Source organism: Cotesia glomerata, linkage group LG2 (assembly GCF_020080835.1).
Source record: "Cotesia glomerata isolate CgM1 linkage group LG2, MPM_Cglom_v2.3, whole genome shotgun sequence".
NCBI classification, from domain to species: Eukaryota; Metazoa; Arthropoda; class Insecta; order Hymenoptera; family Braconidae; genus Cotesia; species Cotesia glomerata.
Genome location: NC_058159.1, coordinates 10,627,276 through 10,654,031, shown reverse-complemented (window position 1 = coordinate 10,654,031; position 26,756 = coordinate 10,627,276). Strand labels below are relative to the sequence as shown.

Genomic DNA, 26,756 nt, shown 5'->3' with positions numbered 1-26,756 from the left:
TACGTATTGATTGCCTCCGAATTAAAACCAATTTTAATCTCACGTAATGTTAATACAGCATTTAATTTATATTTTTCAAAGATTAAATAAAATAAAATAGTGGATCAACTTTTCGAAACATTATTCGAGTATAGAAATAAAAACAATATTTTTTTTTAATGTAATAATACAAAGATGTATGTGTAATGTTAATGTATAATGCATCTTTGTTTATTACGTTTAAAAAAACTATCATATATCGACCCCTCACGTCGAAATTTCGAACTTGCGCCAGATGTGTGGAGATTGAGTTTGTGTCAAATCTTTGTGGGAGGTTAAAAGCCATAGTGCATTACTCCAAATATCATACAATTAATACGTTAATTAACAGTAAGTAATTTAATAACAATTATTGTTAAAGGATTAAATATAAATTTATTACAGGGCCTTGTATACGAAAACCATAACAAAAATTAACATCTTCGAACACAAGAGATTTGAAAATACGAATTAATGTTCGAAACTGTTCATTAAAGATACTTTTATTTGATTACAAAATATTTTGTACATCACTCAGTTACTAATTTGCATTACCATCAATTAAATAAAATATTTTATCGCTTAATAAAAATTTATTGATTTTTATTGCAATTTTGATAAATTCGAAAAATGACAAGTTCTGTCATTCATCGTATTGGTTCATTCATCGATTAATGCTGATTGGTTGAAAATTCAACACACACGACCTTGAATTTAAAATCTACAATTACCACATCATATTGTAATTAATTTTTTTTTTTTAACATTCAGATGATCCAAAGAATTTTTTGATGACGAGTTACTACTTTTTATAACAAATTTTTCTGTTTTAGGTTTTTCAAACTAATATTTATTGTGACGCTACGCTAAAGCCGGTGAGTTGAAGTTTTTTGCATTACATTTTTTAGAATTATTAATCTCTTATCAAAATAAATATATTTATATTTATATTTATTAATTTTTAATTTTCATATACTTGCTTCTGCATTTTTCTGTCACATTTTTATCTCTTTCTTTTGAAATATTTATTAACACAATTTGTGTAATAAATTTATACTTTTTTCATGGTTAAATAAAAAATTTTTCTTATTTTTTACTCAATTAAAAAGAAAAAAGTCATCAATGTCAATGAGAAATTTGTTTGAATCAATGATAATAAGAAATGGATGTATTTACAATATGATATATATTTGTTAAATGATAAAAATAAAAAATGCGCGAGCAGACGATCTTATTTTAGATGACAGGATTATTGATTACATATTTAAATTGTTTATTTTCTTTGCTGTTATTTGCCAATTAAATTTTACCGTATTAAGGATAAAATTGTAAATAATGCATGTGTCAATATTAGGAACTATTGATAGAAGTAAATGAATTTATAAACAAGTAATTTTTTGTGAGTTGCATTCGAAAATTTTTTGGCTTTTTTTAACTGATAAATTATCAAAAAAAATTTACTTATTTGTAGAAAAAAATAACTATAAAAAATTAAGGAATGTCTGCTTATTTCGATATCATAAAGTATTACATTATACAAATATAATTTAAAAAATAAAATTATAGTAAAATTAAAAATAATTTAAGTCAGACCACTTCCTTTGGAGTAAAATGATTTATAAGGCGTACAATTACATTTTATATTACCTTCTTCTTCTTAGAATATAATAACTAACAATTGCTCTTTCATGAGGATTTCTTTTTACTAAGGAAAAAAAATACAAGTTCTACGGCAATAAAAATTATTGTGTATTAATAACCTTGAATTTCTTCATTAGAATCGACGAAAATATAATAGTTACGACTATCTATTGTGTGATATCTTTAAATTAGTTTTATTTTAATTAATTTATAGATGTTTTTTTTTTTTCTTTAATTGATACGCTAATTGATTTATTGGATTTATTTTTTAAAGTCGAAAAAAAACTTTTTATAACTCTAAATTATTTATAAACTTTTTGATATTAATTCTAAAAAACTTTTTTCCATCAAAATACGATTAAATTAACAATGACGATCTAGAAACAATGACGGTATTGATGCTTTTACTGAAGAAAATATAAAACGTATTTAAGCGGAAAAGTTAAAAACGGGGTAGAAAAAGAATGTTAAAAATAATACAAAATTTAAACTTCAACTTTAACAAATAATAATTCAATCAAAGTAATACAGCTTTATTTTCTTATTTCTTTGTTAATTTAGATTGTTATTATTATCATCATCGCTATAGAATTTTGATATCAATCGTATTTAGTTTGCCGTTTAACGTTTTATCATAATTGCTATTAATTATAATTAAGTATCATGGGGGAGGGGATTACGGGTTTAATTGTCTTCTATACAAACGGATGTTAAAGTTGATTTCGATGGGGGCGGTGTAGTTTCCAAGAAATGTTATCAGAAGATAGTCAAGTTTATTTAACCATCCGGACGTTTATTTTAAAATTATATTTGAATTATTTATATTTCATCACAAGTTTTTGATTATTATTATTAATCAATGAATATTAAAAAGTTTATTTTTATTTATATATCTTTAATTTTGGTTTGAGAATTTAATTCATCATATTAATAAAAAGTGAAGATTTATAATGATAACTGAAAAGCTTTCGATAATTTTTTGGAAATGGACATTTCCTTATTTTGGCAATAAAAATAGGCATTTTTTAATTTTATTTATTTTTCCAAATTGTTCGTTTTCATGGCATATTTCCAAGATAAATTCCATGAAACTGGTCAGAAATAAATTGTTAAATTAGTTTTGAAATTTTTAATGTTCGAAAAAAGTTAAAAGTTTTTACTTACTGCAAATGGCTGATGAATTTTTTCCTAATAAATGTAGTAGTTTTTAGTATTTTCTTTTATATTTTTCATGTGAAAATAAACACAAAAAATAATTTTTTTAATTTTGGAGTTTTTGCGAGCTTTTTTTTTAATTCAACAATGATATTTTTGTCAATTTTTTTCCTCAAAAAAAAAAAAAAAAAAAAAAGTGTTTGTTCAAAAAAATTCTATCATGTTGATTTTATGGTCGAAAATAGGGTGGTCTCTACTTCAAAACAATAACCGCCTCTTTTCCCAATGAGCTTATTAAAATCAATTAATTGAAAGAATTCATTTCGTTATTAAATTTAGTAAAAAAATTATTTAATCGACTTAATTTATTCTCTTATTATTCATGCGGTCAACGATAAAATTTAATTAATTTTGTTACTCTTGTTAATACATGAGTTAAATTTGTTTTTCAATTTATTTCAAAGCCATTAGCGTTTGTTGATTTACTATAAAAATATATAATTAAATTTAAACATTGCGATAAAAGTATAATGTTATTATATATTATTTCTTGAAAAATTCTCAGTACAATACAATTAGACTAGCATTCTATGAAAACAATAAAAAAAATATGAGCTAGTTTCATGGTGTCTAGTGTTGTAACGTAATTTTTAATGGAACATAAATAACAATATAATACAATTTTTAAAGGTATCATTTATTAGCATATATTTATTTATTATTATTACTTGAATATAAAGTCAGTATAGAATAAACTTTAATAGTAATTTATAGTGTCACCCAGTAAAGCGAGTGAGTAAGCGTGTTTGAGAGGGTTGTTCGCGCGCATAGCAGTCACACAGTCAAAAGAGGGTGGTGAATATAGGAGGTAAAAGCTTGCGTGGGTATCGATCGTTCAGCTAGGAACTACCCTTCGAAGAAAGTAAGGTCGCAGTATTCTATCTTTTATTGTGTGCACAGTACAAGCTCTAGTATCCATTGAGTTACCACGCGGGATAGATTTACTCTCAATTTTTCCTTTAAGCTATTTCCCCCTTTACTTTTTATTATTATTCTTTATTATTTTGTTGGTTATTTTTTGCACGCTAACATCATTTTTGTAATACTCTGCAACACAATAACGATCATCATATTAGTTTACGATCAATATTTCCACAAGTCCCAAGAACAGAAGCAGTCACAGAGTCTTCTGTCGATTTTAAGTGTGTCGCGCGTGTGCAAGCGTTAACAGAAAAATATATTTTTTATTATTTAAGTGTCTGGATAAATTAAGTTTACAAGTGAGACATTTGTTTAATTTCCAATTAATTTATTAGAAAATAATTAATCATTTTTATTTTATTTTATTTTTTTATTTCTTCACTCACTCAATTTCATTGATAATCTAAATAATTCCATTTATTTTTATTTAACTAGTAGATTTATTTTTTTAATAAATCTTTTTTTGCCATACTAAGTGACGCTTTTTTAATAATTTATAATTCTCATTGAACCCATCATCAAACAGATAAATGGGTCGACGTGTGCGTGACATACCACGCGTGGTTCTTTCAATCATATTTCACGATCTTTACAATTAGTTATCATTTTTAATGTTATTATTTTATTAATACCTAAGTTGTTTCTATTTATAGTTAGCATTGTATAAAATATAATTGATAAGCGCAATAAATAGTACAAAAATATATATTTGAGTAAAATTTATTCAAAAAAATTTTTCAAAATCCATTTGCACTTCGTTCATATTGATAATTTTTTAAATAAAATACTAAATCAATCAATTCAGTTTAATAAAAAAATCAAATTGATCATTTTTTTTGTTACAGATTTTATTGAAAGTCTAATTGTTAATTGTTCAGTGAAAAAACAGCAATCGTCAACATGGCGTTCGCGGGACTTAAAAAGCAAATTAACAAAGCTAATCAAGTAAGTATCCCAATTGATATTTTTATATTAATAATTTTTTCACCATTGATTACTATTTTATTTATTATGAAATGATTTGTCAAGATAGATATGACTTAATAATGCTAAATAATAAAAATAGTTGATAAAAATTACTGATTTTTATTGCATTCTATGGACATTGTTCTCACCGCGCAATGTTTTAAAACTTTTTCAATAGCACCATTGTAAGGACATGGGATTATTTCCTGAAAGGAAAGCAAATTACGAATAGAATTACAAGTTTTAGCCAGCCAGTATTTTTCAATTTCCAAATATAAATAAAAAGTGCCATAATAAAAAGTTTTATACAAACAAGATAGTCGTGTTTCGAATGTGGGTTTAATAAGCGTCAGTCATGCGTGGGTTGTACAGCGAGATCATATTCTATATAACGTTCACATTTAAAACATTACCCTTTAGCCTTTGATAATAACTCTGGTGCTAATGAAAGTATCATAAAGTACAATGACTAATCGCCAATGATGAATAAAATAAAAAAACAATAAATAAATAAATGTAAAAAACAGAACTTAGCATTAAAAATATTTTCAAGTTATAAATATAATTATATTTTTCTTTTAATTATCAAGTATTTTATCTAAAATTAAATTGTTAATTATTTTATTTAACATTATTTTAAAAACCAAAGTAAGGACTCGAACCATAAATCTCTAATTGCCGTATTTACATGCATTTGACTTATAATTTGAGATACATTCTAGGGTACGGCATAGTTTTTAGTAATAAAAATATTATAAACAGATGAAAATTTCAATAACCTTGCATTATATTATTTAATGCAATTTGAATTTAGAATAGTTTACACTTTTTTCTCTCTCGATCTCTGTTGGATAAATGGTAGCATCTTTGTTGAACTTGCACAATAAATGAAAATTTTAGGAGTGAACTGCCCATAAATAAAGTAAACTTTCAAAAAAAGCGCTTTATACTTCGATAGATCATTATGTTATCTACTTATAACTTATAATTATGTAGGTTCATATTTGGCGTTCTATTTAGCATGATGTCCTGATTCAAGCGATATCGATAAAAATAAAAGAAATACAAAAAATCGAGACTAATTCTCTATTGATTCTGAATATGAATCAAATAATTAAATTTGTATTTTATAAATTTATAAGTCCAACAGTGGATATATTTTTTCGGCCACTATCAAGAATGTCATTAATCATTTCAATTTTGAGAACAAAGTTATTAATATGGATGTAAGTAAAATTTTGATTTAGAATAAATTGTAAAAACGTGCAGTCTGGCGTTGAATGTAGTGAATCGTATATCAAAATATATATAGGTCAACCTTGAGGGATATCGGTCAAGGTCTGTCTCGTAATGGTGTAGGGAAACAACAAGGGGTGGATTGAGGGATAAAAGAAGATCTGGAAAATGGCCGCTGATATATAAGCGATAAAGTCACTATTATTGATGCTCGGCGTAATTGTTGCTCAATAAAAAGCACAGCTTGACAATAAAAATAGGAGAGTTAATATGAAGAAAAAAAAAAAATTTAAAAAAAAAATGGAAAACTCTTAAATCGTTCTATTGTTAACTTCTTAATGATTTTTTTGTTCAAACTTCTAGCACCGCTGTTATGTAATTTTTCTTTTCATCTATTTTTTTTTTCATGTGTGAAAAAAAAATTCCGGAATAAATTTTTTTTTTCTTTTTTAATTACTAACCGACTTTTTTTCATGTTAATATTTTCGTCCGTAAAAAAATGTTTAATATTTTCATATTTTAAGTTTTTTTTTATGGTAAAGTTATTTTTGAAAACGTAGATTAAAGTTGATCAGTCATAATCATATTTATAAATTATAGCAGACCAACAATAAAGAAATGAGTGCTACTGGCCTGCCAAGACTGTGATTAGTTACAAGATACCAGTTACGTCATTCAAAAGACGCCTTACTGGCGCACCAAAACTTTTAGTAATTTTTTTTTATAAATTTTTCCAATCCTTTGGCCCTTATCCAAGACCTTTAAATATTCACAGTCAAAATAGTTCGTGCTTTAATTTTATCATTGATATTTTATATTTTCCAGTGGTTGAAAAATTTTGTTAAATAACTTTTTTAATAATAAAAAAATGTACCGAAAAGTTTTTTGTTATTTATAATCTGTATTTTCTTAAATTTTATCACTGAAATTATTTATTTAAAATATATAATTTTTAGACTTGCAAAAATGAAAATCCAAGGCGTAAACTAGGCTGTTTTATAATAAGGTCGCATTAAAATTGGTGAAGACCGTGTGAATATTGATCCATTTGCTCTCTGATACTTAATAAATATCTTTACACGTTTTTCATTGCTGGTTGAATCATATTACTAAAAGCTTTCTTGGAATTTATCCATGATAATTCTCGATCTCAAAGATCAGATTTTTATGCCTCAGTGTTGTATATAAATGAGATATAATGTTATTTTAAATTAAAATGCTATTTTACCGTTTTCGTTATCTATATTCCTTTTTTATTTCTAATCAATAATATTAGTTTAGGCTTGTTCAGAAATACTTTTTTTTTCTCTATAAGAAATTGAATTTAAATAAAGATAATTTTAAAAAATACGGTAGTCATATTGGAAAATTTTATTTCGTATTTAAAAAAAAAATTTAATTGATTAAGGGATCATTCTGGTTGTAACTTTTGAAAAAATTAATTTTTCTTTTTACATTTTTCGAAAGTGCATGTATCTACAAGTATTGTGTTAAAATTTTTAAGTGATCGGACCATTGTAACTATAGTACTTTACAAGGTTTATGTGGATTTTCTAGTGAAAGAAAATCAAATTTTCAAACAGGCTGATGGAATTTTGTATAGTGCTGGCATTACTGATTGACTTTAGGTAAGATTTTTTTTTTTTATTAAAAAAACTTTAAACGGGTTTATCTCAAACCTATGTTTTCCTGGTTTACGTAAGTTATATTTCCGGAACCACTGACTCAATTTTAATGAAATTTGAACCACATATTCTACATAGTAGTAGTCATGGCACTATAACCAAATCAAAATGTTAATTTTTATTATTTTTTTAGGACTAAAAACTAGGAAAAAAAGGCTCATTTTTTTTTTTTCATTTTCAGCCATTTTGTTTTTTATCAATAAATATTAATCTCCGTAGTTTCTACCATAACTACTTATATATTAAAGGTATATAATTTTGGATTTTGTGTTTTAGATGAGCCGTTATCAAGTTATCATTTATGTCAGCAACATATCAACTTTTGGAGGAACTTCATTCACCCGCCGTTTATTCATATAAAAAATATTTTAAAAAATAAAGTTAGATATTTTTTGTGTTATTCAAGAGTGTTTGTGATGAGCTGAATAAAGTTAATATCAATATCTATAATAGTTTCTGTATAAAAAAATAATTAATATTTGCTTTTTTTCGAGCGCCAGAACCAGAATGATCCCTTAAGTAGAATTATTAAATAGTGAGATATGCAATGTATGATTTTATTATTATTATTATTATTTTTTTTCAGTATATGACGGAGAAGATGGGCGGGGCTGAAGGAACAAAGCTTGATGTAGATTTTGTTGATATGGAAAGAGTAAGTTAAATTATCTTCAAACTTGAATTAACATTGATTAGAACTTGAGTTGATGAATATTTTTTTATAGAAAACAGATGTTACTTGTGAACTTGTTGAAGAACTACAAATGAAAACAAAAGAATTTTTACAACCGAATCCAACTGCAAGAGCTAAAATGGCAGCAGTTAAAGGAATAAGTAAGCTAAGCGGTCAAGCTAAAGCTTCAACTTATCCACAACCTGAAGGTGTTCTTGGCGATTGCATGCTACTTTACGGCAAAAAAATGGGCGAAGATAGTATTTTTGGTATGCTATAAAATTTTTTTTTTTACTTAATCATATTTACGATTAAAATATTCATAATTATATTTATCATTAAATTATTTTTGGACATCTTTGATTCTATTATTAATGTATCCTAATTCTATTTAAATCTAGCTCAAGCTTTGATAGAGATGGGTGAAGCGATGAAACAAATGGCTGACGTAAAATACTCTCTTGACGATAACATAAAACAAAACTTTTTAGAACCTCTGCACCATCTGCAGACCAAAGATTTGAAGGAAGTTATGGTGAGGTCGATTTATTAAAAAACTTTTGTTCGTATAAGAAATTTTTTCGGTTTTGACTTGTGGCTTGTACTTATGAATTATTAAAAAGAAGAAAAAAAAATCTGGAGAACGTTTGACCCTGCAGGCCATCCTCGGAACTTCCTGCTATGTATAAAACGCTTAAGAAATTATCTATTCCGGGTTGAGCTCTCTGAGCTCGAAAGCAAAACTTTTATTCTTTTTTGAGCTCTTGGAGTTCGAAATTCTAGTGGTTGTTGAGAACATACTTTTTGGAAAATTTTTAAATGCGATATCTTCCGAACGAATCAATCGTTTTTTATGGGACTTGCAACATTCGACGCAGTTTTTCAAGCTCAAAAAAATTACCTACCAAACGATTCGACGTAAAATTTTGAAGTCATGTTAAAATAAAAAAACACTTTTTTGAAATTAAAAAAAATTAAATATCTCTCAAAGGAATAGATCGATTTTGATGCGATCTGCAATAATCGACGCAATCTTTCAAGCATAAATAGATTATTTCTCACAAGCTAAACGATCCGAGAAGAAATTTTGAACATGTAAGAAAAACGATTTTTTCCAAATTTTTTGACGATTTCTCTTGAACGAATGAACCGATTTCGATGCGGTTTACGGCAATCAATGTTGTTTTCTTAGATTAATAGCTGATTAGTTTTTTTTTAATTGATCGACACATTAGTTTAAAAGTTATCTCAAAAAAACATTTTTTTGAAAATTTTATTTTTGAAATTTCTGAAAATCTACCGAGCCGAATTGATTCAAATTTACGTGAAATCTACTGGCAAAGGAACCCTTTTAAATGCTGCCAACCACGTTTTAATCGGTCAAAGCGTTCAAAAGTTATAAGGAGCTATATACATACATACATACATACATACATACATACATACATACATACGAAGAGACATTTTCGCAAGAATAGTCAGATTAGCTTTCTAGGACCTCGAAACGTGGAGATCTGATGAAAACTCGATTTTCAAAAATCGGGGTAAAACCAATAACTTCCCGATTTTTTTTTTTAAATCATTGATTTTCATAGCGGGAAGTTTTTTTATATTTTTATAAATAATAGTTAAAAACTATAGTACGTAAGTAAATAATAATTTAAAAAATGATCTTTTCTTTAGCATCATCGAAAGAAACTTCAAGGACGCCGGTTAGATTTTGATTGTAAGCGTCGACGGCAAGCAAAAGGTAAGGAATAATTTTTTCTTCTTTATTTTGTTTATTTATAATTTAAATTATAACCGATAGAAAAATGATAAATTATAATGCTGAATGATATATTAAAGATATGATTTGTAATGCATGATTGCATAACGATGATTTCATTAGTATAATTTTACTTTATAAATTATTACTGTTTATATACAATTATAATCTATTGACGAAAATGTTATTCATCAATTTATCAATTGACCTTATTATGCATGGCTCACTTGGCACTAATTATAGCTATGGTCAAAAACTCGAGCAGTCCACACTTTGGTAGCCCAGCGAAGTCAAGTTTTACGTCAGCTCACGTGGGTATGTCTACAATACCCGAAAAAATTTTAATTTATTTGATAATAAATGAGAAATAATTAATTATTTTTATAAATTTTAATGAGTACAATATGAAAATTTCTAATTTAAATTATGGGCTACTAAAACTTAAAACTATTTGTTCTTAATAAAACTTAACTATCTGCTATCTAGAAAATTTTATTTAATGTAAAAATATTATTGAGCTGGTTATTCTACTAAACTTTGGTCAAGTTAATTAAAGCATGCTTTTTAATTTAATTGTGTAGTATAAGTAAACTTCTGATAGCTTGTGGAATTTTGTATATTGAATGAGTATTATATTTTAGTTATAGTTCAACTTGTGATATGAATAGAGATCTATCTCTAGAGAGATATATTGAGATATTTATTTTAATAATCATTTAATTTTTATCTTTGCAATGTAATTTTATTATTTTGAGTTATAGTAGAAGCTTATGACTGTAAATGCAAATGCAATTGACCTCAAACTCCCTTAGGCCTCAAGATATTATTTTTAAAATACAAGATAAAAAGTAATTAAGAAAATAGTTTTATAGGACTGAGGCAAGTTGTGTTCCTGTAGTGCATTTTTTAATAAAAGTACGAACGCAACGTACAGGTTCTCATGTTTCAGACGACGAGATTCGTCAAGCTGAAGAGAAATTTGCCGAAAGTCTTCATTTGGCCCAGATGGGGATGTTCAATCTCTTGGAAAATGATGTAAGTTATCGAAAAACTCATCTTTTCATTTTCAGTTAATATTTTTCTTTGATTTATATTTTTTAGGTTGAGCAAGTGGCCCAGTTAGCTACTTTCAGTGAGGGTTTGCTCGAATATCACCAACAGTGCATTGAAATACTTAAAGTTTTAACCGAAACGCTATTAGAAAAGTAAGTTTTACCATTTTATAATAATTATTTATCAATCACAGTAAAATATAAGCGATGGTAAAAAATTATTTTACGATTGAAAAGATTTGCTTTTTAGGCCAATTCGAGGAGGCTCTTCTTTATTTTACTATTATTGTATTATTCAAAATAATCTACTAAGATTCAATAATAAATTAGTACGTTAAATTTTTAAGTAGTAGCTAGCTTACTCTAACGTAAATTCTTTTATGTAGCATAACTATTTTACTACATTATTCATCATACTAATTTAATATTGCTCTAAAACTAGTTCCACTATTTCAAATGAGGTCTTTTGAATAAAACATACAATATAAAGTGTTGAACAACGCACACTTTTAGCAACAATACAATATCACAAAAAACTTAGAAAAATAAGGTTAAAAAGAGCTTTCCCGCCGATATTGATCAGTAATGACAATGACGAATATTTTTGAAGTTAGATAATTAAATTTTATCGAAATTGATTGATAACATGAATTTTAAGATTTATTTTAAGGCGCGCAGTAGCCCTATCGGATCCGGCCCTTGCTTACCAAAGCATTGTATTGTGGTTCGAGTCCAGCGTACACCAATGAATATTTTCAATATTTAAGTGTATTATTCTGCTCAGCCCAAAAAAATGAAACGAGTTCCAATCTCAAAAGTTTACATCCTACCGTAGTCGCTCATGACCTTAGTAGTTTATGCGACTTTAAACAAATAAAAAAAAAAAAAAAAAAAAAAAAAAGATTTATTTTATTATTATTTTCAATAATAATTGTAGTATTTGATTTTTTTTTTTCAAATTTTTTTCTCAACAATAGTGTTTAAACCAGCAATATGATGATTGATTTTGACAGAAATCGAAATAGAATTAAAGAAAACAAAGATTTGAGATACTTTTTAAAAAGTAAAAATATAATATGAATTATTGGAAAACTATGAAAAAAATTATAATTTTCAGATTCTTTTGTCAATCGGTTAACTTTTTTATATGTAACTCTAAAGAGTTAAAATTTCGGAAACGTTCCCGTGTTTTTTTTACTCACACTCATTGAGAGAAAACGTACTATTTTTGTTGCACTTGTAAGGTAAAAGCCCCAATATATGATCATGTACCAGCATATGATCACTCCATGTATTTGTATACCTATATTTGTGAATATAGATATATAAATACATGGAGTGATCATATACTGGTACGTGATCATCTATTGGGGCTTTTACCTTACGGTAAATGGAAACCAAGAAATCAAATGGAAATTTTCCAAAAAATTGCTTCTTTAGGAGGTAGATTTATCCGGAGGCACTGTAGTGCCTCAAGCCAAGTACACGTTCAACAACATATGTAATAATGTGTGTGAACGTGTAGGCGTGAGGCTACAGTGCCTCTATTCTTGAGTCAGATGTCAACATAACCTCACCATATTTTTAACTTGATTTATTTTATTACTACGTTCATATCAACACTTTACACTCGCTTTAAATAGTTTAATTATTAGTTTTTTCTATAAAACACCAAAAACTATATTGTTTTTTTTTCATTATTTAGCGTTATCCTAATTTATAAAATTTTCGCTCCCCCGTTTTTCGATTCTACAAGAGATTTTACTAATTTCGGTCGAATTTTTTATTTCGAAGTTGGTACAGTTTAATTTTCTGCGGATAGTATACTACTGTATAGTGTTGTATAGCCCCGAATTGGCTATAGTAAATTTATTGAGTTCTTTTAATTCGCCCGTTGGAACGTGGTAGGGCGTTCAACTCGCAGTAAATAGATTAAAGCGGGAGAATAGATTTAAATTTGAATAATTTAAAATGAATTATATAAATATTTAATGGATTTAAAACGCTCAGATTATTTTAGTTTAATTTAGATTTGCCTTGCGCGCAAATCTATTATTTATTATTCGATAGGTTACAAAATAAAAAGTACCGACAATAATTTCGAAAAAGAAAAATTTGTGTAGTGTACTACAGTCTTGCTTTTTGATAAGTCCCTTCTTGTTCCTTGGTTTTCGACTCCCCTGGTTGAGATGTTCGTAGCTTTGGAGTGGGAGAGTCCCAGAGGGTAGTGAGGGTAGTTGCGTGCGCCTTTGCGACTCCTGTCTTCAGCAAGCATCCCTTCTCGAGTTGGCAAAAATGGGACTGTGCTGCGATGACGTCACGGCGACTCGAAATTCCCAGACTATATGCAACCCGTATGGATGCTTGGTTTTAATGACCTAGTCTTGAGTACTCGAGCAATCCCTTTTTTAAGCGAACGTTTTGGAAAATAATTTACTTAAAGGATTATGATAATAAAAAGAGTAATAAATAAAGATCTGCGGGGTTTTCCCAGCATTGTAAAGAGTATTTCCAAAACGTTCGGCATCTTATCCTAAGTGACCATTACAATTAACGTAGGTTTATTTTAACAAAGAAATTTTTTCTTAGCATGTCTAAACTAACTGGACAGTACTAAAAGTTTTTATAAGTTTTTCCTTGGGAATTTCCGGTAATTATAAATTCGTCTATACCCTAAAATTTATGATAGAAAATTTCCCATACTTAACAAAAGAATTTAAAATAGAAAGGTTTACAATTTTTTAAAGATTCTTATTTTTCTTACCGATACTATTACAAATAAAATACATATATTTTAAATCTTCCTGGGTTTTTCCCGCTATCATTTATTGCAGCCATCTTTTTTATATGTAATTCTATATTAATATATAGAGAGCGTTGTGATTAATCCTTTCGGATTCACAACAATAGTATCAGAGTTATTCCATTTCCATTGGAAGTCTGACAAAATAGGCGGTTAATTCAAATTTGAATTTATTTAAAATTTTATTGCGGGTATTTGTAAAATAATTGAATGCAATTTTATTCTATTTAACGTATTATTATTATTATTATTATTATTATTATTATTATTATTATTATTATTATCATAATTATTTAATTTAATAATATTATAATGAATATTTGTTGTAGATATTTGATATAAATATTTATTGTGGATTGTTTTCATTACTTTTCCGGCTGTGAACTGTTATGCCCCTAGATTCATCCAGCAGGTGACACTACGTGTAAGAAAGCCGCGAATTTAAATTATTTCAAATATTTTATTAATTTTTCATTCAAATTTATTTTACTTACATTATTTCGTATTACTTGTTCGGTTGTTAACTGTATTGCCTCTAGATGTACCCAGCAAGTCTGACAAATTAGGCGGTTAATTCAAATTTAAATTCATTTACTATTTAATTTCGGGCATTTGTAAAATGATTAAATACAATTTTATTTTATTTAACGTTTCATTATTTTATTATTCACATTATTTGTATATTATTATCATTAGTATTATAATTGTTGTGGAAATATTTCTATAATTATCATTATTACTATTATTATTATTATTATTATTATTATTATTATTATTATTATTATTATTATTATTATTATTATTATAATTATTAATATTATTATTTAAATAATTAAAAAACTGGCTCTCAGTCGAAGTAATATTGAGTAAATACAGCGCAATGACTAACATGAATTATTATAACTATGATTTTAAAAAACGCGCGGCAATTTAAATTCAAAAATTCAATTAAAATTTTATTATTATCAAAACAATAATAATATTAATAGTAATTATTTTTTCTCTTTTAAAAACGATGCGAAATTAAAAGTTATTACTAAAAATTTTTATTTTTATTTTAAAAAGCGTGCGAAAATTCAAATTTCAAAATTTCACTTATAATTTTATTATTTCATTTATAATATATTATTATTCCATCATTATTATTATGATGAATATTATTTAATTAATTAAAGAATTGGCTCTCAGTTGAAGTAATAATGAGTGAATATAGCGCGATTACTAATATGAATTATTATTATCATGATTTCAAAAAACGCACGGCAATTTAAATTCAGAAATTCAATTAAAATTTTATTATTATCATAACAATAATAATAATAGTAATTATTATTTCTTCTCTTTTAGAAACCATACGAAATTAAAAGTTATTACTAAAAATTTTTTATTTTTATTTACAAAAGCGCGCGAAAAATCAAATTTCAAAATTTCACTTATAATTTTATTATTGCATTTATAATATATTATTATTTCATCATTATTGTTATGATTAATATTATTTAATTAATTAAAGAACTGGCCCTCAGTCGAAATAATATTGAGTAAATACAGTGTGATTACTAATATTAATTATTATTATCATGATTTTAAAAAACGCGCGACAATTTAAATTCAAAAATTAAATAAAAATTTTATTATCATAATAATAATAAGAATAATAATAATAGTAACTATTTTTTTTTAACTTCCCGCTAAGAAAATTGAAAATTTTCAAAAATCGGGAAGTTATTGGTTTTACCCCGTTTTTCGAAAATCGAGTTCTCATCATATCTCGAGGTTTGAGGTCCTAGGAAGCTTCCCCGAATGTTTCCGCGATGATGTCCGTATGTCTGTATTTTTTTTTTTTTTTTTTTTTTTTTTATAGAGGAGGTCAAATACATTTACGTATACCAGGACGAGATGTTTGTCCTGGGTATGTCGGACTCGGAAGTCAATATTATTGACAACAATACCGACTAAACATCCTCCTCTCTCTTTCCCCATAGATGTTACGGGGAAGACTGGATCGGGACCGCGTTAGCATTACTTCAATCCAGTCTGTGTTGCGTCTCACGACGGTTGCTCCTAGTTACTAGTCTCTTTCTGCGATTTTTTCCTTCAAAAGACGCTGCGCATAGGCTGCGACAGCTGACCAGTTATCTTCTTTTTTGATCATGCAGGTTACTAAGCTCTCAGGGGAGAGCGTGGTGCCAATAGTTTCATCAGTACTGCTTTTGTAGTCCTTCCACCGGTCACACTCAAAGAACGTGTGCTCGACGTTGTCAATTTTGTCTGGGCAGTATTTGCACGTTGGTGTGCTGTGCAGTCCCATCTTAAGAAGATAGGCATTGAACTGCCCATGTCCCGTCAATAGCTGGGTCAAGAAAAAGTCCGTTTCTCCGTATTCCCGAGAAAGCCAGACGTTGATGTTTGGGATCAGGCGTGCCGTCCATCTGCCCGTCTCTCCCGATGTCCATCGGTCCTGCCACTCTTGTTGCGTTTCCGCCTTTATCCTCGTTCTTGCTTCCTTCATGTTTTCGTCACTGTTTTTAGCGTCATAGAGTTTCGCTCTCTCAAACGCGAGTAGGTCGATGGGTGCGGCTCCCGCAATGACCAATATAGCTGCCTTGGAAACCGTTCGATAGGCGTAGGCAACCCTGAGAGCGCCTCGCCGCTGCACTGCCGCTATTTTTCGTCGGTAGGTCTTCTGTTTCAATATGCCTGCCCATATTTCTGCTCCATAAAGCAGTACCGAGTGGACTACTTCTAGAAGAACTCTTCTCTTTTTGGTTCTTGGTCGCATAGTGTTGGTCATGATTCTTGCTAGGCTAGACACCGTCTTGCTGGCTTTCTTGCATGCACTGTCAAGGTGTTCGCGGAAAGATAGTTTCTCGTCTATCATTACCCCTAGATAGCGCAGGCCCCTTGTTGACGTCAGTGTTGTTCCTTCCATGTCCACAGCGAATGGTTTTGGGAACCATTTTTGACGTGCCAGAACAACCATCTCGGTTTTATGCTTGGCGAGTTTCAGGTGGTGTTTATCAAGCCAGGTCTCGATGGCGTCAATGGTTTCCCGAATCAGTAATTTGGCCTCTTCTACGCTGTCTACTACTATCGTGGCCGCAACGTCGTCTGCAAAGCCCGTTAGCTCTACTTGCTTTGGTAACGAGATTTCAAGAAGCTCGTCGTAGTCCGCATTCCATAGATCGGGCCCCATTATTGAGCCTTGCGGTACGCCAGCCGTTATGGCGTATTCTTGTGGGCCTTCCGTAGTTTCCGCTATTAGCTTTCTTCGTCCAGGTAGTTGTCGACTAGTGCCAGATTCTCTGGCTCCGCGTCAAACTTGTGCTCCAGAGCATCTAAAATGTCTCTCCAATTTGCGCTGTTAAATGCGTTTTTGACATCTAGCGTGAGGAGGAGACATACTTTACGAGCTTTGAGGCTACCAGACCATGCTTGTGTTGCTGTTTTTATAACTTTCTCGATCGCTCCGACTGTCGAACGACCTTTCCGGAAGCCATGCTGGTTGGTGGCAGAATCTCCAGCACGGTCGATGTCGTTGCGAAGTCTCCCTTGTATGAGCTTCTCGAGCAGTTTTCCAGCAATGTCTAGCATACAGAGTGGTCTAAACGACGAAGGTGTTACGGGGGTTCCCTTTCCTTTGTCTAAGAGAACTAATCTCTGCCGCTTCCAGACCGCGGAAAACGTGCCAGTTGCCAAGCATGCGTTGTAGTTATTCAGGAGTATGTCTAGATATTCCAGGGCTACAATCTTGATTACCGCTGCCGGGATGCCATCAGGTCCAGGTGCCTTTCCTATTTTAAATGACTTGGCCACGTCTTGTAGTTCCTTGGTTGTGAAGGGCGTTCCTTCGCTGTTTTTAGCGTAGTGTTTCTTCTCCCGCGGCGGGTGTTTGGGTAAAAGCTCCGCTACAATGCTGTCCATTTAGGCAGGAGACTTCGGCGCTTCTGGTGAAGCCTTTCCAAGTCGTTTGGTGACAATTTGGTAGGCTTTGCCCCAGATGTCCTTGTCGAGATCATTACAGATCTGTTTCCACAATATCGCTTTTCTTGCTTTAATGGCTCGGTTCAGTGTCTTTTTGGCCTGCTTGTACTCTTTTGAATACAAGTCCTGGCTTGGGGAGCGTTTGGCGGCTCTCGTTGCGCGGCGACGTAGTTGATGGCACATTTTGCGAAGTTCCGCTATGTCTGTTGACCACCAGTACGCCGGCCTGCGAAAACTCCGGTTTTTCAACCGCGGCATAGAGGCGTCACATGCGGCGGAAATCTCCTTCATCGTATTTAGTACTGTCCTTTCTGTCTCGCTGCAAGTATCCGGAGTCGGGTTGTTCTGAAGGGTAGACCAGCTCCGTGCAAGTGAAGCTCGCAGTGCCTCTGGATCAAGCTTCCTGACATTCCACTTTCGCTTAGAAAGGTCGTGTTGTGGTACCGGAGCAGATGCCAATCCAACGTTAAATGTCACGAACTGGTGATCACTGCCACTGTATTTTTCGGATACTGTCCAGTTTTCAATCATGTTGGCAATTTTTGGAGTCGCCAACGAAATGTCGAGGATGGACTTTTGGTACCCCGGTCTTCTGAAAGTCGTTGCCTCTGGTGTCGGAGAAATCAGCGCCCCATTCAGCCGATTTAGCATTGAAGTCACCAGCTACGATAACTTCGCCGTCGAACTTAGTGACCGCATCTTCTATATTTGCGAGTTTCTGTCGGAACACACTAATCCCTTCGTTAGGTGAGAGATAGACGCTCATGAAGTAGGTTGTGGGGGTTTGAATCCAGACAAAACCTGCTCCACCTCCGCTGTTGTTGACGGTAACGTTCTTTGTGTTCACAATCCAAATTGCTGCCGTGCCCGTTTCGTCTGCGAACCATATTTTACCTTCGATGTTTAGATATTGCTCGCAGATAAAGCAGACGTCAATTTTATCTTCGAAAACACGCTGGCGCAGCAGGTTTTGCGCCAAGGCGCACCTATTCAGGTTGCCTTGTAGTATGCGTGTCATTTCTGACCTTTCATGGCTTCTGCAAGTGCTTTGCGGAATGCCTTACACGCTCCAGTGCCAGAAATATGGCATAGACTATCCTGGGCATCTTTGTCCGAAGCACAAAGGAAGCATTTTAACTTCTCCGTGCAGTTTACGGCCTTGTGGTTCTCTCCGCCACATTTGTAGCAGCACCTGCTTCTGTCTGGTCCCGCACACTGACGTGTTTGGTGTCCATAACCAAGACATTTAAAACAACGTGTTACTTTTACTACTGGGCGTATACGACAGTTCACCAAACCGATCCGTATACGGGCCTTGTCAAGGGCCTTAATCGCATTGGGCTCGTCTAGTTCGCAGAAGGCTGCCCGATTACCTCGTGGTGTGGGTTTTGTCAAATTTACCCGTTTGACCTCCAGGTTGTCAGTGAATTCACGTTTGAGTGCTTCACGGACTTCGCTCTCGGTAGAGATTTCATCTAAGTCGAGGATCTCGATCGTTGTTGTTGGTGTTAGCGTCTTGACTGTGCCGATGTTTGCAGTGGCTGCCCTTACTGCATCGGTGAATGCCTTGCTGTCTTCGGACTTTCGAGCCATTTCAAGGAGAACGCCTCCGTGTTTCGTCTTTTTAATAGACCTTATGTCTACGCCCGTCTCGACAGGGCTTACCTTGGCCTTGATTTCCTTCAGGAGATCGGCGTATGTTCGCCCTTCAGCTGGTTGGACTAGGACAGCTTTAGTTCTTGTCTTCTTCCTCCTTGGTTTCTTGGAGCCACCGCTGTTTGGCTGGTCTTGGGCTGTAGCAGTTTGAGTCACTGGCTCCTGTTCTTTCTTTTTCTTGTTTTGCCGAGTCACTTTGGTCCAGGTATCATCCCAGGCTGTCTTTTTCTGTGCTGGCTTGTCAATATCTGAGGAAGGGCTGGGCGTGGACAGCGGCCTCTTCTTGTTGCCATCTCCTTGCTGTGGTAATTTCTTAGGAGTGGTCAGAGGTGGCTGTGATTTTTTGTTCAGACTCGGAGATGTTTGAGTCGTTGACGCCGACTTCGTTGGTGATTTGTTGGCCAGCCTATATGCCGTACTAATAGACGAAACCAATTTTCTGATCTCATGGTGGAGATTCTTTTTGTCTTTTATGAAGTCGGCTAACTCATCAATCTTGTTGCCGAGCCTCTCCATTGGTGACTGTTGGCCGGTGACGGTCGGTAGAGAGTTCATTCTTCCTCGGTGGGTTTGATTAGTGGCAGGAGCAAAAGGTCCTCCACTTTTTGAAGGAATGTTGCTCAGCTGTCCGTTCTCTGCCATCTGGGCTGATTTCGTACTCCCTGTAACCTTGCTAGCATTGCTAGACAGTAGAGCCATGGGGTCTACTCCACTGTTCAAACGGTCGCTTGATAACGACAAGTTTAGGCCCGTTTGCACGCCTTCTCTCGCCGGCACTGAGGTATCCATCCTCTGTACTGTAAACGATGTTTGAAAATCTTCTGACATTTCCATATCATCTTTTGCTAGGTTTTGGTCCACCCCGAGTATTCTGTTTCCTCGGTACCCGACGCATCTGACGTGTAGATATGCCGGGCATTCCCCTATCCGCCACCTGAGGAGGCGCCCGATGCGGGACTCAGCAAGCCCGACACGGGGTGTGTGTGTGTGTGTGTGTGTGTGTGTGTGTGTGTGTGTGTGTGTGTGTGTGTGTGTGTGTGTGTGTGTGTGTGTGTGTGTGTGTGTGTGTGTGTGTGTGTGTGTGTGTGAGCCTTCGATCTCGATCACGATCGAGATAAGTGGCGATCCAAAGAGTATCATTGTCTTTTGTTCAGAAATTTAGTTTAGAAACTGTTTTTGTTCAGATCGATAGTTCATCGAATATCAGAGTATTTTTTGGGAAATTTTTATTTGTTTAAAAGAAATGTGAAACTAGACTGTCTTAATAAGAAATACGAAAATTGAACTATAAACATAGACTTTTTTAAAATTTACACTTTTTCAGTAGTAAATCATAAGAAAAATAACATATAATAATTGTTGAATTTAGGAAAGACGAGGCAGCCAATCGACCAAAATTGGAATTTGTTCCCAAAACATTAGCAGATCTACATGTGGAAGGATTGTCCTTGGGAGACGGAATGAACGGTGGGAACTTCTTTCTTCACGGTAAAACAAATATTTACACACTAAATTCGGATAAACTTACAACGCTAATTTACATAATTGTTATACGTGTTGATTTATTTTATTTATATTAATCGTATATCTTTTTCTTGCAATGTCAGTTTGGTGCCCTGGTTTCCTCACTTCTTTGTCAATAAACTTTTTCTTATTAATTAAATAATTAATTCAATTTTCATCAAATTTTTGAACGATTGACACTATCATCAAGCTGATGGATTGTTTTATCATTAAGGTTATTAATCAATAGGAGTATAAGATGCAAAAGAGAAAATAATAATAATATTAATACACTAAACACTCACTCGACATTCTAATTACTTACGTATACTTTTTTTTTTATATCTGTTTTGTGTATTATAATTATCCCATACTTGAATGTCTATCCTGATCCTCTGTAGGAGCAAGTCGAGCTGGGTCTCCGGTTCACGGGGACGGGAAGCGCTCTCAGCTCGAGCTATTTCCGGCCGGAAACCCACCGCAATCTACCAATGGTAAATTTTGCATGGGGATAATTATTTTTTGCATCATTTCACTGTAATATCGCTTCAATTGATTATGTATTAATAATTTAGTAATATGACATTCTTTTAATTTACATTATTTCAGGGTTAATTAATTATTTATCTTTATCATATTCTCGTAAATCCCATTTAAGCTCTAATGTAGATCTTTGGTTCATCTTTGGCATGGAGATTTATTTTAATTCAAATTTTTTTAATTATAGATCATTGATATTTCAATTATTAAATTAAATAGATATACCTTTTATTTGAATAGAAAATTATAATTTAATTTTCAATTCAACCGATGTAGCTTTAATTACGAGACCTCAATTGATGAGTTATTATTTCTACTCTTATTCTTGAGTGCTTTTAAAAATCAGTTAAACCAAAAATAAAATTTATTCTTTATTGTAGATATTTTATTATTTTTTATTTAAATTTCAGCGTCTCCATTGCCATCTCCTAGTAAATCACCAGCAAGAACGCCAATGCCTAAACAGCCTTGTTGCACGGCACTCTATGATTTTGAGCCTGAAAATCCTGGTGAACTTGGATTTAAGGTAAATTTTCAACTATTATTTTATAACTAAATAATATTAATAATATACAACTAAATAATAATAATAATAATATACAACTAAATATTTCATTAAAAATTTATTGTTTTTTAAAAATGTCCGTTAACAAATACGGCCATTCGGTAACTGTAATGAAAGTTGTTTTTTCAATGTTTCATTTTTTACATTCAATTGTAGAGTAAAGTAATGGGAATTTTTATTTTTAGTATTGCCAAATACCTTTTTATAAATAACTTCAATTCTAAAGAAGTAATAAGCAATGTAAAATTTGATATATATTACTACATTTGACATCCTTTCATTTACAAATAAAATAAATGTACTTTCAAGTTATCAACCTTTATTTTAAAGTTATTTGAAAAAAAGTTACAAGTGTAATATATTTTACTAGCCGATCTACGCGAATATTTCGCACAATATCGTGATCAAAGAACGAGTGTTTATTTTATAATGTAGAAATGAGACTGATTTTTATCACTATTCTTGAAAAAAAAAAAAAATTATCCTTCATTGATTTAATTTTCATTTATTCATTTTCTCATTGTAATATGACCATTAGTTTTTTCATCACGATGTTGTAGTAATATTATGTTGATTAATTTATTTAATTATATTAATTTATAAATAAACTTAGTGAATAAAGCTTTTAATACCCTTGTGTTGGCGTACTCAGTTCGCTCATTGCGCCAACAAACCCATAGCCGAAAATCCTATCCGGTTAGATTTTATTATAAAAAGTTATTTTTTATTATTTTTTTGACTGAATTATTTTTACAAATTTTTTCGTCAATAGTGAGAAACATAAGCTTTAACATGGCATTTCAATTTACAGGTTTTATAAAGAATTTAAAGAGATCCAGACGTGTCACGAAAAATACCTTTGAGAAATAATATATATGATTATTTTCAAAATTTTAACCGACAATTTGATTGATTTTTCTTTTCTACTAATTTAATCAAAATAATAATATTACAATCATAATTTTTATAAAATCTTCAAGTAAATAAAATAAAAAAATATTGACAGAATTTGAATTTTGTAATTGACATGTTCATCCAAGTTTTATTTTAGAGAATTTTCGATTATTCTGTTGATCATTTTGCTACCGAATAAAAAATAATTATTCTCCAAGTTCAGCTTTTAATTTTAAGCAGTTTAACAATTTATTATAATTTGTCAATGTCACTATACTATAATTATACCGAAATAAAATTAATAAATAAATGATGGCTAATTTTGAAAATTATTATTTCAGGAAAATGACACAATTACATTAATCCAAAGGATCGATGACAATTGGTTTGAAGGAAGTGTAAATGGTCGTACAGGATTTTTCCCTGTGTCATATGTTCAGATTGTTCAGCCATTGCCATAAATTAAGCACGACTACATCGATGCCAAAGATAGATATTAGTCTAGTGAAATTCCATCTACACTATTGAAAAGAATGTCCAAGATTTAAAATGAAATAATAATTAAAAGTACTAAGGAGTTGATAAATGAAATGACAAATACTCTTAAATAGCCTAAACAGATACTGATTCGCATAATGATTTTAAGCTTCCTTCTTTTCATTAAAGCTTTCGAATGAAAATTTTATGAAATTATATATCAACATAAGTTATTATGATATATCTTTTGCAGATAATCGTTCTATCCATACTTACGTTAATGTACATAAATATATAATATATAAAATATTATAAAATATGTTATCGTGTCATTTATTGAGGTGAATAATTTTTCGATAATCACGCGAGAAAGAACATTTTATTCAATGCATAAGACATATAATAATGATAATAATAATAATATTATATTAAAATAAGTAAGCATGAATTATAAAATTGTAATGTGAGTAATTCTTATTAAGACCGATCAATATTCATTAACGATGCTATTTAATTTAAATTTAATCATTAAAATATAGGAATGAAGATTGATTGGTCAATGTAAGGTCTACGCTCATTACAAAGTAGACCGATCACTGAAATATTAATTGTGAAATCGTAATTACAGATTTATAAATTTCTGTTTAAAAAATCCTATTGATTCTGATTAAGCCAATTTCATGTTAAACTTTCTCTTTCTTTCTTCCACAATATGGCTGTTTATACAGTAAAGATGAAAAGAGACAAATTTAAAAAATACTGACTATATTGAGCATCTGTAAAAAAATTTTATTTATATACAGAATAATAAAAAAAATGTAAATGAATAAAAAAACAGCTTTGAATGGTTTAAATACTTAATAAAAACGAATGTTTGATATAAAAACCACTTTTGTGATGTAATTAAACACTAAAGTATTGAAAAGATAAATGTGTAATTTTTTAGTTTGAATAATTCAAAGAAGTTAGAAAAAAAGTTAATTTTATCTGATATTAATTTTTTACACTAAAAAATCTAGTCAGTATTTCATATCTTGAAGTGAGAAGTAGAAACAATACTAATTATACTCAGTTATTAATAAACATTAACCGTTGGTTTTAATTGGATCTTTTAATCAGGGTTTAGGTTTTTTCTTAAACTTAAAACGTTCGAGTAGTGTACAATTATGATGATTTAAAGTATAATTTAGCAAAATGATTTTTTTTGTACATTTTTTTTAGTTATTAATAAAATGAAATATTGTAATTGTAGGTTGTATATTATAATAGTTTAGAGTGTATCAGCGAGTGAACGACCTAGTAAATTAATGTATATGATTAATTAATCTACAGTGAAAAACTAATTTTTATGTCGATTTTTTTATTTTGATAAAATTTTTTTGTTGTTGAAAATTTGACATAGCCAAAAAAGTTGAATTGTTGAATTTATTTACTCAATTACTTGTTAAATTTTCAAGTATTTTAGTTAATAGAAAATAATTTTTTTTAATTAAATTTACAATTTCTATTTCCAATTACGTAAATTAGTTTTTCTTTTGTTGTAATTTTGTTAGCTTCGTTCGGTAATAGTAGTTGTCTGATTATGATTATTGTAAAAACAAATGAAAAAAATTGTAAATTAGTTGGTCGTTCTGTTAATACGATTTTTATATATTAATAAGTTTTTAGATTGATGATTTTTTTTCTATAAATATTAATTAATACCGTAGAGAGGACGATAAAATTGAAATTAAACTTATTAGTAATCTGATAGATTCTTAAATCAATTGTTGAATTTTACCTTAGATTGTTGATTTCTTTAATTTTTTGTAATCGAAAGAAAGAAAAAGTGAAAGAAAGATTGAGAAACATAATAATGCATACAGAATAAATTTTGAAATTATTAGTTATGCATAAAAATTTTGAAATAATCTAAATAATTAAATTATTATCGTTAACAAAAAAGTATCCAAGTTATTCACCTGAAATTAAATATTAAAAAAATGAAAGTAAATTTATGAATTTGGTTAAAGTAAATCTCTTATCATATGGTTTTAAATCTATCTTTTCAATCAATACATTTCTTAATTGTAAAAAATGAAAAATAAAATGAAGAGCTACTTTAGAGTGCATTTATAAAACATAATATTATAAATATATATGCAGGACGTCATTTACATAATTATATATCATGCTCTATTGAGTCACAAGAAATATTTCTTATATAAAATTGAGAAAAAAAATTTTTGATTACTTTTCCTCTTTATTTATTTAGAGTAACTTTTTATATATCTTGTTTTAATCATTGACATAATATTATAAATAATATTTTATTTTAATTAACTTTTAATTTTTAAACTACAAGATTGATTTAAATGACTGAATTAATAATTTTGATTATACGTAAATTAAAAAAAAAATAAATTAATAATTTTTATTCCGTATTTTATATAAGAAATATACTAGTTAGTTTTTGAACGACGATTTTAGAAATCTGTATCGTGTAACATCGTATATTATGTTATTTATGAATTAGAATTATTTATTCATGAAAATGAAAAAGTGACGATGTTGGCAGTGATGAAATAAATTATCATTCCTAATTAGAAAAATAGTATTATTGTTATACAGAAGTGAAAAATTAGTAAAAAAGGCAGATGATAATTTTAAGTTAATTGGAATAAATATTTACGATTCCATGTGTTTTACGTATATAAATATGTATTATTAATAGTAATAAACTGATTAAAATATAAATGAATTTATGTTGTCGTTAAATTTTTAATTTAATGGATGGAGTGTTATGGCATTTATTAAATTTAAACGAAAAATTAATTTCATTAGTATATAATTGTATTACTATTTATTTTGTTAACTATGTATTACATGTAGAAAAAGTATGAGTTTATAAATGAGTAAAGATGAAAAACAAAAACATTATATGTCTTGAATGATAATTACTTAAGGTGACAGAGATGGGCCCTTTTTATTAAATTTAAAATTCAGTATATTTAATTATTTTGTTAATTTTCTTGAAATCAATAGTTGATGGGTATTTTTTTAATAAAATCATAAATTTCACAAAATTACGTATAGACGTAAGTAATGAAGGTATAATGTAAAAAATATATTAATTGTAAAATGCAAAAATTTTAAATATTGTGATCGTTAAATAAAATT

General features: G+C 29.9%; 1 protein-coding gene across 11 annotated transcripts; it reads left to right on the top strand.

The window, feature by feature from the left end:
* Positions 1-253: 253 nt before the first annotated feature.
* LOC123258572 (endophilin-A) lies at positions 254-25,003 on the top strand. Of its 11 annotated transcripts, XM_044718664.1 has the most exons (15): positions 254-369; positions 424-760; positions 852-893; positions 4,641-4,740; positions 8,269-8,337; positions 8,408-8,624; positions 8,757-8,890; positions 10,039-10,105; positions 10,367-10,438; positions 11,058-11,158; positions 11,225-11,328; positions 20,988-21,106; positions 21,523-21,615; positions 22,072-22,187; positions 23,462-25,002. In XM_044718664.1, exons 4-15 carry the CDS (start codon positions 4,696-4,698, stop codon positions 23,579-23,581), a joined length of 1,257 nt encoding a protein of 418 aa, XP_044574599.1. In that variant the 5' UTR covers positions 254-369; positions 424-760; positions 852-893; positions 4,641-4,695; the 3' UTR covers positions 23,582-25,002. The 11 variants fall into 11 exon arrangements, with proteins under 11 accessions (XP_044574599.1, XP_044574598.1, XP_044574600.1 ...); XM_044718663.1 differs by lacking the exon at positions 424-760 and having other exon boundaries at positions 264-369; XM_044718665.1 differs by lacking the exons at positions 254-369; positions 424-760; positions 852-893 and adding an exon at positions 3,712-3,736.
* The last annotated feature ends 1,753 nt before the right edge of the window (positions 25,004-26,756 follow it).